Genomic DNA, 17,939 nt, shown 5'->3' on the forward strand with positions numbered 1-17,939 from the left:
CATGCCCATTGATTTTATCAGTGACTCCAGTATCCAAAGATCAGACATGGTGCTCTAAAAGCATATGTTAGCATACAGGATAGGGAATGTAAACAATGCCATTGTAGCGATCGTACCTGGTGGTCTAGTGGGGGGACGGCAGGGACGCCTGCTGCCCCCTCCGCGGGGATGCCCGCCGCGCCGTGACACTCCCTCTGGTAGGCCGCAGGCTGCGTGCGGATGCTCCCGTGATGACGTCAGGGCACAAGGGTGTGAAGTTTAAATGTATAAATAGTTTGTTTGTGCGTTCTGACCTTGCCCGTTATAGGATTTGTTCCTGTTGCTGTTAGCTTTTGCTATTCTGTTCTTGTTCCTGATTTTGACTACCTGTTGTGACCCCTGCCTGTTCCAGACAATTCTGAGCTCTGTATCCTGATCCTTGCCTGAAATCCGACTACCTCTTCTGCCTTATCCATATATTGATCTCCTGGTTTTGACCCTTGGCTGCCTGACCACGTTTTGAACTCTGCCTGCCCAGACCCGGCCTGATTTGTTTACACTCACTTTCTGCCTGCCTCGAACCGGCCTGTTCTGACTACGATTCTCTCTAAACACCTTGCACCATGACCTTCTGCCCAAAGACTTTGTTTACAGTTGTAACCCTTCGATTGTTTAGAACCTTTCGCCTTGCACTTCTCGTTTTAAGATCTGGCGGCATCTGAGTAGCTGAGGGCTCCTCCCGAGGCCAAAGGCGGCTGCTATAGGCAGAAGCACGAGCCGAGACCAGGGTGCTTGGCATTGGTACTAGATTCTGGGTGCCAACCGTTACAGACATTAGGGTGACATTTATTATGCTGACTGCGGTTTCCCATAGATATGTGGTGCGGTTTGAACTGTGGTCTTTGTTTTTACCACAATTCAGCCTGCAGCTTCTAATACCTTTATACACTGAGTGGGTCTGCTTTTTCCTCTGTTGGCATCCATGATTATTCCAATAGCAACTCAAGCAAGAGCTCAAATTCACATATTGGATAATACATATACAGGAGTTAGCAAAAATCATGTGGCTGGTTATGTATGTTGTGTTGTGCTTTCATTCTCTATGGCCAGCATTTCTTAAAGTTTTTTATGGTATTCTTTATATACGTTCTATAAATATTGCTGCTTTTATTAGTTGCTCCTCAGTATAAGTACTCATTAGATAAAATTTATATATTTATTTGTTTTCTTGTTTGTTGGTAAGAATAACTGGAAAATCATATGTAGCAGACCTAACATACATAGTAACATAGTAAGTAAGGTTGAAAAAAGACACATGTCCATCGAGTTCAACCTTTTTTTTTTTATTAACTACCTATCTGCCAGTTGATCCAGAGGAAGGCAAAAAACCCATCTGAAGCCTCTACAATTTGCCTTAGAGGGGTAAAAATTCCTTCCTGACTCCAAAATGGCAATCGGACTAGTCCCTGGATCAACTTGGACTATGAGCTATTTCCCATAACCCTGTATTCCCTTACTTGCTAAAAAGCTATCCAACCCCTTCTTAAAGCTATCTAATGTATCAGCCTGTACAAATGATTCAGGGAGAGAATTCCACATCTTCACAGCTCTCACTGTAAAAAACCCCTTCCGAATATTTCGGCGGAACCTCTTTTCTTCTAATCGGAATGGGTGACCTTGTGTCAGTTGGAAAGACCTACTGGTAAATAAAGCATTAGAGAGATTATTATATGATCCCCTTATATATTTATACATAGTCATCATATCACCCCTTAAGCGCCTCTTCTCCAGCGTGAACATCCCCAATTTGGCCAGTCTTTCCTCATAGCTAAGATTTTCAATACCTTTTACCAGCTTAGTTGCCCTTCTCTGTACCCTCTCTAATACAATAGTGTCCTGTTTGAGTGATGGAGACCAAAACTGTACGGCATATTCTAGATTCTACAAGTGCTCTATACAGTGGAAGAATGACCCCCTCCTCCCTTGACTCTATGCCCCTTTTAATACAGCTTAAGACCTTATTTGCCCTTGATGCTGCTGACTGGCATTGCTTGCTACAGCCAAGTTTATCATCTACAAGGACTCCTAGGTCCTTTTCCATAATGGATTTGCCTAGTGCAGTCCCATTAAGGGTATAAGTGGCTTGGATATTTTTACATCCCAGGTGCATGACTTTACATTTATCAACATTGAATCTGATTTGCCACTTAGCTGCCCAGATTGCCAGTTTGTCAAGATCATGTTGCAAGGATGCCACATCCTGGATGGAATTAATTGGGCTGGATAATTTTGTGTCATCTGCAAACACTGATACATTACTTACAACACCCTCCCCTAAGTCATTAGTGAACAAGTTAAATAAAAGTGGACCCAATACAGAGCCCTAGGGGACCCCACTAAGAACCTTACTCCAAGTAGAGAATGTCCCATTAACAACCACCCTCTGTACCCGATCCTGTAGCCAGTTTCCTATCCACGTGCAAATGACCTTAGTTTAGAAAGCAGTCGTTTGTGGGGCACAGTATTAAACACTTTGGCAAAATCCAAATAGATCACATCTACTGCCCCCCCCACTGTCCAGAATCTTACTTACCACATCATAAAATGCAATCAAATTCGTCTGACATGACCTATCCTTCATAAAGCCATGCTGATTGTTGCTCATAATGCCATTCATTAGGACAAAATTTGGAATGTGATCCCTTAACAAGCCTTCAAATAATTTGCCCACCACAGATGTCAAGCTTACTGGCCTATAATTGCCAGGCTGAGATCGTAATCCCTTTTTAAATATTGGAATAACATCAGCTTTTCTCCAATCCATAGGCACTATACCAGATGACAGTGAATCTGAGAAAATCAGAAATAAGGGCTGATCTAAATCTGAACTAAGCTCTCTTAGAACCCGGGGGTGTATGCCGTCAGGCCCTGGAACCTTGTTTACATTAATTTGTATTAAAGCTTTTTGAATCATATCCTGAGTCAGCCACTGACTAGATTGAGCTGAACCGTTCTTGCAGTTATTAAGTGAGCCTGTGAACCCAGACTCCTCTATTGTATACACTGAAGAAAAGAACCGATTTAACACATTTGCCTTATCTGTATCTGTTACAACCATACTGGTACCATTATTTAATGGAGCAACACTCTCAACCTGCATCTTTTTACTATTAATATATTTAAAAAACTTTTTAGGGTTAGTTTTCACCTCCACCGCAATTTACTCTTCATTTCTTTTCTTAGCCTTCCGGATTGCTGATTAACAACATTTATTACAGTGTTTATATTCATTAAATGCAGCTTCTGTCCCTACAGATTTGTAGTTTTTAAATGCCTTTCTCTTCTTTCCCATTAACTTCTTTACTTCTGTATTAAGCCACACAGGATGATTCTTAGAGCTTCTACGTTTAGTCCTTAAGGGAATAAATTGAGAAAAGTAATGATTTAATATCATTTTAAAGGACAACCATTTTTGTTCTGTGTTTTTAGCTGAAAACCTAATGCCCCAATCAATGTCTGTAGGGCAGCCCTCAAGGCACTAAAATTAGCTTTTCCAAAATTCATGGTTTTTGTTGCCCCAGTATATTTTTGTTTTTTGCACCAGACATTAAAAGATATAACATTATGGTCACTATTACCCAGGGGTTCAATGACTTGCACATTTGCTATAAGTTCTGGGTCATTTGAGATCACTAAATCAAGAATAGCATTTTTTCTGGTAGGCTCCTCAACAACCTGTGCTAAAAAATTGTCGTGCAATAGGTTTATAAACTTGTTCCCATTAACTGATCTGGCAGTACCGTTGCTCCAGTCAATATCTGGGTAATTAAAATCCCCCATTATCATTACTTTACCTAAACTAGCAGCCTTTTCTATTTGCATTAGGAGCTTTGTCTCTACCTCCTCACTTACATTAGGGGGTCTATAACATACTCCTACAATTAATTTTCTGGATTCTTTACAATTGGTGAAGAACTCCACCCATACGACTTCTGCCCCCTCATTTTTTAACATAACCTCCTCCTTTATATGAGCTTTTAAATCCTGCCTAACATACAGACATACCCCATCTCCTTTTCTATTGCCTCTGTCCCTCCGAAACAAAGTATAGCCACTGATATTTACTGCCCAGTCATGCGACTCATTCAGCCATGTTTCGGCCACACCAATCACATCATATTTTCCTTCCAACACCTATCCTGCTAGAGAATAGATGTAGCGCTTCAAGGTTATTTTAAAGTGTCAACATTTTTTGTTTAATGATACATTAAAAATGTATTATAAAAATCTGTGTGGAAAATAACCAACATAAAAAGTACAGATATTTTTTGTAATAGTAAAGCAAAACACAAAACATATTGTACATCACGGTAAAAGTTGTCCAACCATTAATCCTTTATTCAATCTATGATTAAGTGCCCAAGTGCACAAAACACATGTACTAATCTACTTTGTGGCCTCAAATAAAGTTATCAATTCTTTTAAAAGCTTGTCTGTGGGATCTGTGAGTGCCTGCCATTTTCTGTTTGGTTGCATACCCCCCCCCCATTGAGCTGTAGGTCTGGGGCATGTGCACCAAGACCCCACGTATTACTGTTGAGATTACAAATATATTGTACACTTACACTGGGAATTTTTTTTCTCTTTAAATGTATTAGTCCTTTGTTTCCCACATTTTATCACACTGTGTATTTTTTTCTAGTACTTTGGGATAATAAGCCCACTACATGAAAATAAAAGCTTGACAGCATTGTTACAGTACATTTCATTTATTTTGTGACGTTGCTTCTTACACTGAGAATGGCAAATCATTATACAAAAATAAGTAAGAATTCTGTTACAATCTTGATCCTGATCCCTTTTGGGTAGCAGCAAGTAATACATTGGACGTTGTATTAATTATTAATTATTAATTAATACTCCAAACCCCTTGATAATTATTAAAGAAAAGTAAAGAAAACTACCTTGAAAAATAGGTCCAACAAAAATACATTTTAGAATAGAGTTTCCACTTTTTCATTCATTTATGAACTTAATTTTAGTGTGAACTTTATCCATTGTTCCTTTTTTATTTCTTGGTCTCTTCTGTTTCTAGGCCTTTTAAATGTATTCATCAGTTTACAGTGGAACAGAATTTGAGGGACCTGAATCAATCATTTGCAACATTTGATGCTTGTGCTGAAAATACTTTTTGCCTGTTCTTTTATTTAATAACTATCTATGGTTTTTATTTCTTTCGCTAAACAAGCTAATTTTGGAAAATTAAACTGAATTCACATTCCACTTCCTGTTCCAAAAGAGCAAACAAACTAGTAGTGCACTGAGACACACCCTCCTATATAATAGCTGCTCTACAACAAATTGCAGCTGGGGGGAGGAAGGAAGGTGTTTATGTATGTAGAGGCTTTTCAGTGCACTATTGGTTTGACTTTGCTCTTTGAGAACAGGAATTAGAATGTTTCATTTTCATATTCTGCCCTGTGTAGAGCAAATTAATTTTAAAAAAAGTCAAAAAGTATGATTTGCACCAAGTCCAATGTTGAGAAAGGTGGTATGCATAATACATAATAATGTGTGGCTGTATAATTTATGCAAGGACACAAAGCACTTTAGGTGGCCATGCCTGTACTAATATGGCTTGACCAGTTTCAACCTTACTGCCCAGCCACTGGGCAGGTCTTCTTGCTGTTCCTTCACACCAGAGTCATTTTTCAAAAATACTGATACTTCTATTTTGGATGTGTGGGTGTGTGAGAAGGGCCACAGTTGCTCACAATTTTATTGAAGACCTGATCATTTAATCTAAATAACTAGATCAGTGCTATTTTGCTATGTTAATGACATAGCCAGAAAATATTAAAAGTTTTGATTAGTTATTAACTAATGTATTAGCTTTCTTATGAAAAGCTAAAGGGAAACAGCAATGTATTACTGTTAAAGAGATACTGACACCAGAAATTAAACTTTTTTACATCTATCATAATATTACCTTTTAAAGCTTCTTATAACTTTGCCATAAAGTATTTGCACAATGCTTTTACATTACATGTCTGATGCCCTGTGTTCCTGTATGAGGGGGCTGCCATATTTGTGCAGCAGAAGTCCATTAGCAATGGAAATTTTAACTGACAGGCTGAAATGGGACAATCAGGTTGGCAAATCAGTCAGGATTAGAAACTTCAACTAACAACTTAGATAACCAAACCGCTCAGCTAAAAATGATCAACATGACCTTTAGGTAACTTTTATTGTACGTTCATATTTTAAAAAGTAGTTTTTTAGTGTCAGTATCACTTTAAGCTTGCACTAATTTTTGTCTTTGTTCTAAGGGAATGGATTTTTCCATTCCTGAATTTATAGTACATCTTTGCAGCTAGCAATTTACTAGTGACAAATTACTAGTGACTTAATACTTCCATATCACTGGTAGAACATTTGTTTGTATGTGTATGTTGCATAATACTCAATAACATCTAAGTTTCACACTCATAAGCCTAAACAAGAAGGAGATTTCTAATTTTAATATTAGAAATTTGCAAGAATTTAACTTACACTTTTCCTTCAAAATCCTCTGCCAGCCCAGAAATAATGATCATTAACAATTAAACATTTCTGTTTTGCTATAATATATACTCTTTGTTTCTTCTAATTTACCAAGGGTAAGAATTATCTTTTTTTCAAGGAGTTTTATTGGTTAATTTTTTTCAAGAGGTGATGTGGAACTATGTATATGGTCAACCTAGTACTTAGAGGTTATGAGAAAAGAATGTGTTCTTCGTTATTGTACAGGAGATTAAATTAACACCTTTTCATTTTGACTAGCCCGGGTACTTATTCGCAGGGAAGTGTTTAAATAATTGCACTGGGAGTACAAGATGAACTGAGACTTGGGAAATTTTGATTGCCGCTACTGAGGGAAATCACATCAATCTGAAGCTGTGATGGTCAACCCCCAATTCATTGATTATTACCAGTACATCTTGTCAGTAGGAAAACCTAGTGCTCCCTGTTTAGATTACTGGTAAATTTCCAAAGAAGATTAGCATGGGTTCTCTAGTACTTGCAAGCAAAATGAGCTGCTCGACATCTCCCTCTTTTTAGACATTTTGATCACCTAGCTTGGAACTGCTGGCAGCAACTTTCAGCAGTAATTCTTGCCATAGGTTTCTCTTTACATAGTAACATAGTAACATAGTAAGTAAGGTTGAAAAAAGACACACGTCCATCAAGTTCAAACTTTTTTTTTTTATTTAAAGATTTTATTTTCATAAGAAAGAAAAAAGAATTTGAACAAGCATAATATTAAGACATGTATGATAGTTACAGATACATTATCATGGATTGGAATATCAAGACTTGCAAGCACTGCTAGATACATATCTATTTGTAACCAATAAACCATTGTATTGAACATATAGATGCATCATTGTCTTTATTAGTACTACCATCATGTGTTCCATCTATGTTATGGGAGAAGTATTGCCCAATCCGTTAATAATGCTTTGCATGAATCCAAGAGAGGAGAAGAAATATAAACTAACAGAAGTTATAAAGGGGAAAAAGAGGGGGATGATAAGTAAGGGAAGAAATGTCAGAGGGTGGATGCTGAGTCAATTCGAGTCTGTTTGAGCTGTCTCAAATTCTGCCCAGGGAAGCCACAACAGTGCATTTTGTATCCTGTACCATGTAGATATGCTCTGATGGTTTCCATGTTTCTAATCCATTTCACTTTAATGATAAGGGCCTGTTGGTTTGGCAGGTAGGTGCTCTTCCACTTGGCAGCTCTTAGCGTTTTTGCAGCCATAAGTATATGTGTCGCTAGTTTATTGGCATCTGAGGTTTTCAGTGTAGTAAGAGGTAGACCCAGGAGGAATGACAAAGGATCAGGTTCTATGGAAAGTCTAAAAATAGTAGATAGAGTATGGGCCACCATTTTCCAAAATTCCCTGACAATTTTGCAAGTCCACCACATGTGGTAAAACGTACCCCTCTCTCCACATCCCCCAAAAAATTGCGAGGAGGGGGCATTACTTGAGAGATGGGCAAGCTGTGAGGGGGTATAATACCATCTAAATATCAATTTATACAGTAGGCCTTCTCCAGTATAATGGTGCACACTGATGTTTTACTGGCCTTGTCCCAAATTGTTTGCCATTGTTCCATTTCAATTGTCTCTTGTAGGTCTCCTCCCCATTTAGCCATATACAGTTGTGTTAAGGCGGTATTATTCTCCGCGAGCTTGTTATATATTATTAATATCAGATGAGCATTCTGATATGAGTTATTGCATAAGAGTTCAAGATGTGTGGGAGTTGAGGTCGGGGAATCACCCTGCAAAAAGGTTTGTGTTATAAAATGACGTATTTGTAAAAATCTGAAGAATTGGCCGTTTGGGATCCGGAGGCTGTCCTTGAGGTCAGGAAAAGTACGTATCTCTCGCCCTGCAACTAAGGTTGAACAGAGATGTGCTTTGTTGTCTATTCAGGGGAGAAAGTCTCTTTTTTCGATCCATGGGGGGAATTTTTTATTGCTCAAGAATGTGCAGTACATCGAACTGCATGGGGAGAGGTGTAGCCTTTCTCTGTATTTGTCCCAGATTTGTAGTAAGTGCATTGTTGTGGGGGGGAGGTGGTCAGGTATGTCTCTATCTTTTCCCGGAATCCAAATGATCTGATCCATTGTCATAGGGGTTAGGCCCGTGTTTTCAATCTCCAACCACGGCATGTTAGAGTTTCTATGCATTGCTACAACTTCAGATAATCTCGCTGCCATATAATATCTAAATATGTGCGGTACCCCTATTCCCCTATTTTTTTTGGCTTCGTCATAATGTCTAGTTTTAGTCTAGGACACTTGTTATCCCATATGAAATTCGTGATGGCCTTTTGGAGGGTATTAGCTGTCCTTTCAGAGAAATGTATTGGGAGGACTCTAAATAGGTATAGTATCCTGGGAAGTAGCGTCATCTTTACTGCCGAAATACGGCCAAACCAAGAGAGTTCATATTTGCTCCAAGTTTGCAGACATGTTTTCAAGGAGGTCAGCAATGGAGTATAGTTGTTGTCTTAGAGGGAGCCATATGTTGCAGTCAGCTGTATTCCAAGATATTTAATTGCCCGTTCTTGCCAATGAAAGTCAAAATTGAGATGTAACAGTTTTTTCTCCATAGGGTGCATTTTGATTGCGATTGCTTGAGAGTTAGAATTGTTGATCTTGAATCCTGAGAAGAGGCAAAATTGGTCCAGCAATTCATTAAGATATAGTAGTGAGGTTGGGGTGAGCTCAAGGTAAGTAGAATATCATCTACTGGCAGAGTAGCCATCAGGGCCTGGAGATTTGCCCGATTTAGGATTCTTGACCGCCTCTTGAATTTCCTCTTGCGCAATAGGGGCCATCAGCTGTTTTTGTTGCGTGGGTGAGAGGGAGGGCTTGATCCAATCTGATATAAAGTGGGACTGCCTCGATTGCGTTGCTAAGGGGGCTTTGTCGTCTGAATACAGCTCTGCATAGAATTTGCGAAACATCTCTGCTATCTTGAGTGTATCTCTTGTGATATGTCCTTTCGAGTCACGCATGGCATGAATGGCATGGGCTGCGTTGTAGTCTCTTAACTTGCGTGCTAACATGTTGTGTGGTTTATTAGCATACTCAAAATATTTCTGTTGAGTTCTGTTTAAAGCAAATGCCGCTTTATCTGCCAAAAGCTGCGTCAGATCAGTTCTCAATAGGTTAATTCGTTGTAAGGCTGCTGGAGTGGGATTTTGTTTATGTTGTATAGACAATCTATGTAGCTCCTCTGTTATAGAAGATACCTTCTTGAGTTGATCTCTTTTTGCCTTTGAAGCTATGTTTATCAATACCCCCCTCACCACCGCTTTGTGGGCGTCCCACCGAACCGCTAAAGAGGTATCCATGGGATCATTTTCTTTAAAGTAGTCTGTCAAGGCCTTCCTCACCGTTGCACAAGTCTCTTGATCGACAAGTAGCGAGTCATTTGGCTTCTAGGAGCTTCTACCTCTTATTGCATCCCAATGTTCAAAGACAGCCTCCACCATCCCATGATCTGACCATGTTATTTCATGTATTTTGGATCTCCCCACTACAGCAATCTGTGTTGAACTGGTGAACAGAAAATCGATGCGTGAGTATGAGTTGTGTACTGTAGAGAAGTATGTGTAATCCATGTCAAGGGGGTGCCTTTCTCTCCATATGTCTACCAAAGCTAAGTTTCTCAAGTGTTTCGTTAGGCGTTTGGTATCCGATGAAAGTTCTGGGGGTTGTTTTGCTGTCAGGGTATCTCTGGTTCTGTCCAAGTTGTTATGCAGAATTGTGTTAAAATCCCCCCCCCCCACACTATCAGCCTGCCCTCTTTTACCTCTGCCAATTTCTCAAAAAATGCAGAAAAAAACGTTGTCTTTCTCATATTCGATGCATAGACTGAGGCCATCGTGACCATTTGGTTCTGTAACAGACCAGTAACTATCACATAGCGGCCCTCCTGGTCTATAAATTTTCTTTGTAGCTGGAATTTCACATGCCTATGAATTAAGATGGCCACCCCTTTTGATTTAGTGTCTCCACTGGATAGGTAGCAAGTGGGATATGCTTTGCTCATGTACTTTGGAAATGAAGTACGGGAAAAGTGGGTCTCCTGTAATAGGATCACATCTGCTCTTCCTTTTGTTTGGGGAGTTGAGCCCTCTTACATTGTGAGTTATCACTTTCAAGTGGAATGGGTGGACTTGTTCGTGGTCTCTGCCGTGGCTCTCAGCTAGCTCCTCTGCCTTTGTGTGTGTGGGTAAAACTGGGAAAGTTTCAACTTACAATAGTATAGGTAGGGGGAGGGGGCCCTGAATAGACAGTATCTCAGGGTATCTTGGGGTCCACTATCGGGGTACAAATTAGGTTGTATCCGCTGGGGTTTCCCAAAGGAGGAGTGAGACTAGTAGGTTATTATTTGGGTATGCTCTCCCCCCAGTCCCGGGTGTATGCAAACATATACAGTACGTAAACATTCACTTATGCATCCAATATACTATTCAAGAAAAAGAAAATTCAACAAGCAATTAACACAAACGAGTTAGGTGAAAAAACCTGAGGGTCTGCCGGCTGAAGTCATAGGATCTTGTCTGGCATCTGGGTCTCCCCTCTGGATGGGTGGGTGTCAGACTATTTCTCCATGTGCAATGTCATGAAAAGGCAGATATAGTCCTTCCTTGAGAGTCCTATAGATAGTTCTGTAAACCGGTTCCTCAATTTCGTACTCCAAGAAGGCTGCATGGGTCAGAGGCCAAAAATAGTCCGTGTCCATCCTTACTGTTTGAGTAGTTCCGGCACCTCAGGAAATGTAGAAAACTATTGGTCCTCATCTGCAATTGGTTCCTGTAGCCCTTCCAAATGTTTAAGAGCCTCCGCAATGTCTTCTGGGTCTCTCATAGTGTAGGTAACATCGTTGTAAGTAAAAATGAGTTTAAAGGGGAAGCCCCATTTGTATTGGATGCCCTTTAGTCGTAATGCCTCTGTAAGCGGTTTCAGCTCTCTCCTTTTCTGTAGAGTCGATGGAGCAAGATCTGCGTAAAGTTGAGGTGTAATTCCTTTCAGTTCTATCGGGTTTTCCCTGGCCGCCTTGAGTATTGCTTCTTTTGTGCGGAAGTAGTGAAAATGCACTATGATGTCCCTAGGAGGTGCATTGCCCTTTGGTCTCGCCCTGAGCACCCTATGGGCTCTATCCATCAGTAGATCACTCCCTTGCATATTCGGCAGTAATTGTTTAAAATATCTTTTCAGGAAAGACTCCATCTGTACAGTTTCAGGGACACTTCTAATGCGTAGATTGTTTCATCTGGAGCGATTCTCTAGGTCTTCTTGAGAGTCATGAAGCTCCTTTAGTTATAATTGCAAATCTTGGATTTGTGCTTCCGAGTTGGTGAGTCTCTCTTGAATATCACCTTGATCCTGAGTGACTGTCTGGAGTCTTTGATCCACGGAAGAAAGTTCGGAGGTGATCTCTGCCAAGGAATTTCTAAGTTCAGATTGAATATCCTCCTTAAATCCACATAAGAACTGTTTTAGTTCTTGAATATCCTTCTTTGTGCATGGGGCATTGGAAGATTCTTGATCTGATGAGTCTGCGTTCTGGGAACCCATGAGTTGTTTTTTGGCTGTGGATCTGCTTTTAAAGAAATCTGCTCCCTGGTCGGCCGAGCCTGCTTTGCTCTTACCCCCCGTCATTATAGAGGACAGTGCAGTATCAGTCTCCGGATGCGGGTAACGAGGCTTGCTCCCTATCCAAGTATGTGCAGTAGGTGGCAAGATGGCCCTCTTTGCTTTCAGGAACGATTGGTAAGAGGTGTCATATGTTGCCAAATGTCAATGGTCACTGTATAGCTGTTCTTTCCTCACACAGCCCGGATATGTGAGTTCAGATAGGGAAGTAGGAGTTGTGCGGTGTGTGCAGTATAAGGGCCTACGGGGCCTTACAAGTCTTGTAAAGCAGGTGAGCTATCTGGAGGGATATTAACTGTGTTGCCAGGTGATAGCGTTCCTCTCTCCAAAGGCTTATGGCCTTATCAGCCTGCGTGGTGGGGCGGTGTGTGTAATGAAGAAAGGCCCGCCTCAGTACAGTGCAGTGCGGTATTGGTAAGCCACGTATTAGATGGCACTGGGCCCACGTGGGTATGCGCTCACCTATTGCGCCGAATGCGACCCTCCGCAGTCGGTACCGGCTGCTTCCTCCCGGCAGGTCCAGTCTCCCTGCAAGCGGCAGTGATGTTTCAGCTGTAAGGGAGTTGTACTATGAGCTATCTCCCATTACCTACTGGTAAATAAAGCATTAGAGAGATTATCATATGATCCCCTTATATATTTATACATAGTTACCATATCTCCCCTTAAGCGCCTATTCTCCAGCATGAATGTCCCAAATTTGGCCAGTCTTTCCTAATAGCTAAGATTTTCCATACCTTTTACCAGCTTTTACCCTTTTAATACAGCTTAAGTGCAGTCCCATTAGGGGTATAAGTGGCTTGGATATTTTTACATCCCAGGTGCATGACTTTACATTTAACATAGTAACATAGTAACATAGTAAGTAAGGTTGAAAAAAGACACACGCCCATCAAGTTCAACCTTTTAGGTTTTTTTTTATCTGCCTAACTGCTAGCTGATCCAGAGGAAGGCAAAAAAAAGCCTCTCCAATTTGCCTCAGATGGGGAAAAATTCCTTCCTGACTCCAAAATGGCAATCGGACTAGTCCATGGATCAACTTGTACTATGAGCTATCCCACATAACCCTGTATTCCCTCACTTGCTAAAAAGCAATCCAACCCCTTCTTAAAGCTATCAATTGTACTGAATCAGTTGTACAGGCTAAGTATATAAGTGGCTTGGATATTTTTACATCCCAGGTGCATGACTTTACATTTATCAACATTGAATCTCATTTGCCACTTAGCTGCCCAGATTGCCAGTTTGTCAAGATCATGTTGCAAGGATGCCACATCCTGGATGGAATTGATAGTTTTGTGTCATCTGCAAACACTGATACATTAATTACAATACCCTCCCCATACTTATTAATGAACAACTAAAATAAAAGTTGACCCAATACCGAGCCCTGAGGGACCCCAGTAAGAACATTACTCCAAGTAGAGAATGTACCATTAACAACCACCCTCTGTACCCGATCCTTAGCCAGTTTCCTATCCATGTGCAAATAACTTCAATAAGCCCAACAGACCTTAGTTTACAAAGAAGTCGTTTGTGGGGCACAGTATCAAAATCCAAATAGGTCACATCTACTGCCCCCCCCCCACTGTCCAGCATCTGACTTACCTTATCATAAAAAGCAATCAGATTTGTTTGACATGACCTATCCTTCATAAAGCCATGCTGATTACTGCTCATAATGCCATTAACTAGGACAACATTTTGAATATGATCCCTTAACAAGCCTTAATTTGCCTACCACAGATGTCAAATGTACTGGCCTATAATTGCCAGGCTGAGATGGTAATCTCTTTTTAAATATCGGAATAACGTCAGCTTTTCTCCAATCCATAGGCACCATACCAGATGAAAGTGAATCTTAGAAAATCAGAAATAGGGGCTGGTCTAAAACTGAACTAAGCTCTCTTAGAACCCGAGGGTGTATGCCATCAGGCCCTGGAGCCTTGTTTACATTAATTTTTATTAAAGCTTTATGAATCATATCCTGAGTCAACCACTGACTAGATTGAGCTGAACCATTAGTGCAGCTATGAAGTGAGCCTGGGTACTCAGACTCCTCTATTGTATACACTGAAGAAAATAACTGATTTAGCCATTTCTATATCTGTTACAACCATACTGGTACCATTATTCAATGGAGCAACACTCTCAACCTGCATCTTCTTACTATTAATATATTTAAAAAACTTTTTAGGGTTAGTTTTCACCTCCACCACAATTAACTCTTCATTTCCTTTCTTTGTCTTCCGGATTGCTGATTTACAACATTTATTACAGTGTTTATATTATTACAGGAAGTTAAAGCAATGCATGCAAGCAACTGCCTCCGATCCAGGTGGGTAAAGAAGTGGCTGAAGGCAAATAAGATTGCAAATGAGCATAAATATGTATTGTGATGGTGGAGCAAAGTTGGGACATCACCTACATGGCCATATGTTTTGGGAAGGACCTCGTACTCATTGCCAGATCAAGTGTTAAGTAGAGGGCTGACTTGCACCTAAGCAACTGTACACCTCATGCACAGTACTGGGAAATTGATACATCCTATAGATGATGTGTGTTGTGTTTTAACACTGAACCTGTTTTTCATAAAGTCTTCCATGCAAGTTAGATGTCGCTGTTAAATGTGTTTCTAAAACTACAGCATACCTCACTATCTGTAAATCACAAGATGAGGTACATTGCACACACTTTTACTGGCTCTTACATTAAATCTCTAACAGGCTGTTAGTCTTCCCTCATCCTATCCACAGCAACCCAAACGTTGTAGTGTGTTCATTGAGTTCTTTGAGGCACTTAAAAGCCTTCGAGAGATACAGGCGAGTAGATTGCAGCTGAATCACAGAAATACACATTTACTAACTTTCTTAAATACAGCAAATACTAATGTATACAGAAGTGGAAATAAGGATTAGAATTAAAATTGGCACAATTTACAAAATGGACTGTAAATAATGTGTTAGTAATCAAGATGCAACTTTATATATTGAAGTAAATGTTTGGTTTGGTGCCATATTGGATCAAAAAAGGTGGTTTGGTTTTCTGGTGATTTTTCTGGTGGGCAAATACTTAATCGATCAAACTTCCACAACCCTTCCTATGTAAATATATTATATTTACAACATGGCAACCAACACATATTATATAAAGTTTAAATACATGCTAAAATGCTTTCCTGTGCAGTGTATCCTATGCTTATATGATTTAACAAGATCTACTTTTAAATAGGGTATATTTCAGCTTTATGGTGGAAATGTTTGTTATTTTTGTGTTGTCTTTACTTTTAGCCTTTAATTTAGAAACAAATACAGAACAAAGAACTGTAGCAGTCATACTTTAGTTCTATTAACATTGTTTTTATTCTGCACTTGTTTCCCAGTCAATACATATATTGCATAAGGCCAAAATGCTTAGCTCCCATTTAAAAAAGCAAAACAATCCCAAGCAGAGTACAATAAAGTAGGTGTGAATCACAACAATATTGGGCATAACTAGACATGATCTGAGATGTTAAGGACTTTGCACAAAATGTAGCAATATTTAAATCAGGAAAATTTACAGATATGATTAAGAGCAGAGAGAGTCTGAGGTTTGAATATATCCTCAATTATCATGGGTTTTATCTTGTTTTAGTCACTTGTTCTCATTTGCTAGTATCTCTAAATGCAGGCTGCTATTGACTTTGAGAAATGTTGTGACATGGAACCACATTGTCAGTTTTTTAATAGCACTAACCAAAATGTGTATTCTCTTTGCAGGGGCGCATCTGTAGAAAAGCTGGCAAATCCAAAAAAGCCTTTAGCCGCAAAGAGGCAGAAGCAACATTCAAAAGTCTGGTGAAAACCCATGAGAAGTATGGCTGGGTTACCCCACCTGTGTCTGATGGCTGATGGATAAGAAGCTTAAGAAAATATAGACATTCAGGAAGGAAAGAGAAAACAACCTTACAGAGAAAATGAATATATGAATATATTTAAAAATAAATCACTATGCCATCTTCTCAGTGCTGTATATCATCTATACATCTGTCCTTTTCTACTTCAGCTTCAGTTTGAGAATGTGACTGACAGGAAGATTTATAATTTATCTATGTTCAGATGTGTTTACACTGGAATTTATGGAAGGAACCTAGAACATGGAAAATAATGTGCTACAATCATGTTTCCAGACTGATGAGCGATCCTCTTCAAGTCACTATAGTGTGGAGATTTGTCCATTCTAGGCATGATATTTCAGCTTCTTTCCATGACAGCAGTAACAAAAGGCAGCAGCAGCATTAAATCTGTGGTTGCTTGGTTTATTTAAATGTAAATGAAGCCGTTAATATTTTATAGGCAAGCAGTGCATTGCAGGTACATGTTTGCTGTGATGTTTATCTTTGTCCTTTTTCCTGCCAGGTCAACACAAGTTTGAAGATTTGTCTTTATGTGGAGCTGTGGTCCGCTGTGACTCAAAATTTAGACCTCATTTGTGTTCGATGTGATCTGTGTTGGATAACTGACGAAATATAACAGTGGGAAAAATAATAATAAAGAGTTATAGTGTGGAGCTATTGTAAAATAAAAATCACCTGAAATGTTCAATGCTAATTCTGTGGTGTAATATATGGTGCAGTGAGATGTTAAGCCAAATAAACATCCTTTCTGACAGATGCTAACAGGCTCACATTTCACTTATGCTATGTGAGGCTCATTAAATGCATTCTAGGTTGATGTGTATAAGCTAGGCATTATCATGTTTCATTCAGGCAGCTATTCATTAAAACTTAATACCACAAGCATTCCCTAGCACAAAAATGCAGCATATTTTTGTGTCTGGAGGGATAACAAAATACAATTATTGTAGAAGTCATACAGACATAAAAAGGCAGGGGAAAAGGGCATGAAACCAGGGGAAAAATGTTAGTGCTGTGTGTATTGTGCCTGCAGAAATGTGGTTACTTCTATTTTCAGGGTCACTGGCCCTTAAATTAAACAAGGAGAACAGAGGCTTGTACATATGTTATACTGTTGTTTATGTCAGAAGCATAGAATTAGTCCCTGAAAGACAAGGTGGCCCTGATAAAGTAACTGCCTATAAAATCCAAGGCATTATTACAATTTGAGTGTATCAAGTTTTTAGAAGCAAAAGTAAAGCAACAATCTACATACCATATATACTCGAGTATAAGCCGAGTTTTTCAGCATCCAAAAACCTCGGCTTATACTCGGGTCAGCGGGCAATAGCTGAGATTGCAGTCACTTTTAATCATTCCTATACCAATAGTTCACTTGGGGAGAGACTGCAATATCCCACAGCGTCATCTGTTGGTTATATGAAAGAATAACAGTGACTGCAATATCACACAGCACCCTCTGTTGGTTATACGAAAGATTAACAGTGATGGCAATATCAGACAGCACCCTCTGCACATGGTAGTGGGACAGTGGGACAATGCACACAGTAATCCGTTTGGCAATTCTCTGTCACCATCAACTTTGCAAAGAAGTCCGGTTGATCGCTGGGGGGGTCGCTTTGGCAGAATGTGCGCTGCTGGGAGACAGGGCTGTAGTTGTGTCTAGGCTTATACTAGAGTCAATAAGTTTTCCCAGTTTTCGTAGGTAAAATTAGGTACCTCGGCTTATACTCGGGTCGGCTTATACTCAAGTATATACGGTAAGTGGATTGAATAATGTGCTGGCATACCGCTGCAGGTAGTTTCACAATTTTAGTGTGGGAGGCTTTTAAAAGCA

The 17,939-nt window shown here is 39.7% G+C and overlaps 1 protein-coding gene across 1 annotated transcript in view; it reads left to right on the top strand.

Moving 5' to 3' along the window:
* Positions 1–16,858, top strand: part of ube2ql1.L (ubiquitin conjugating enzyme E2Q family-like 1 L homeolog) — a 93,441-nt gene extending 76,583 nt beyond the window's left edge. Inside the window, exon 2 of the mRNA XM_018267685.2 lies at positions 15,966–16,858. Coding sequence (XP_018123174.1) covers positions 15,966–16,097 — 132 coding nt within the window. The 3' untranslated portion in view covers positions 16,098–16,858. The remainder of the gene's footprint in view (positions 1–15,965) is intronic.
* The last annotated feature ends 1,081 nt before the right edge of the window (positions 16,859–17,939 follow it).

The sequence above is a fragment of the Xenopus laevis genome, chromosome 6L (assembly GCF_017654675.1).
Source record: "Xenopus laevis strain J_2021 chromosome 6L, Xenopus_laevis_v10.1, whole genome shotgun sequence".
NCBI lineage: Eukaryota > Metazoa > Chordata > Amphibia > Anura > Pipidae > Xenopus > Xenopus laevis.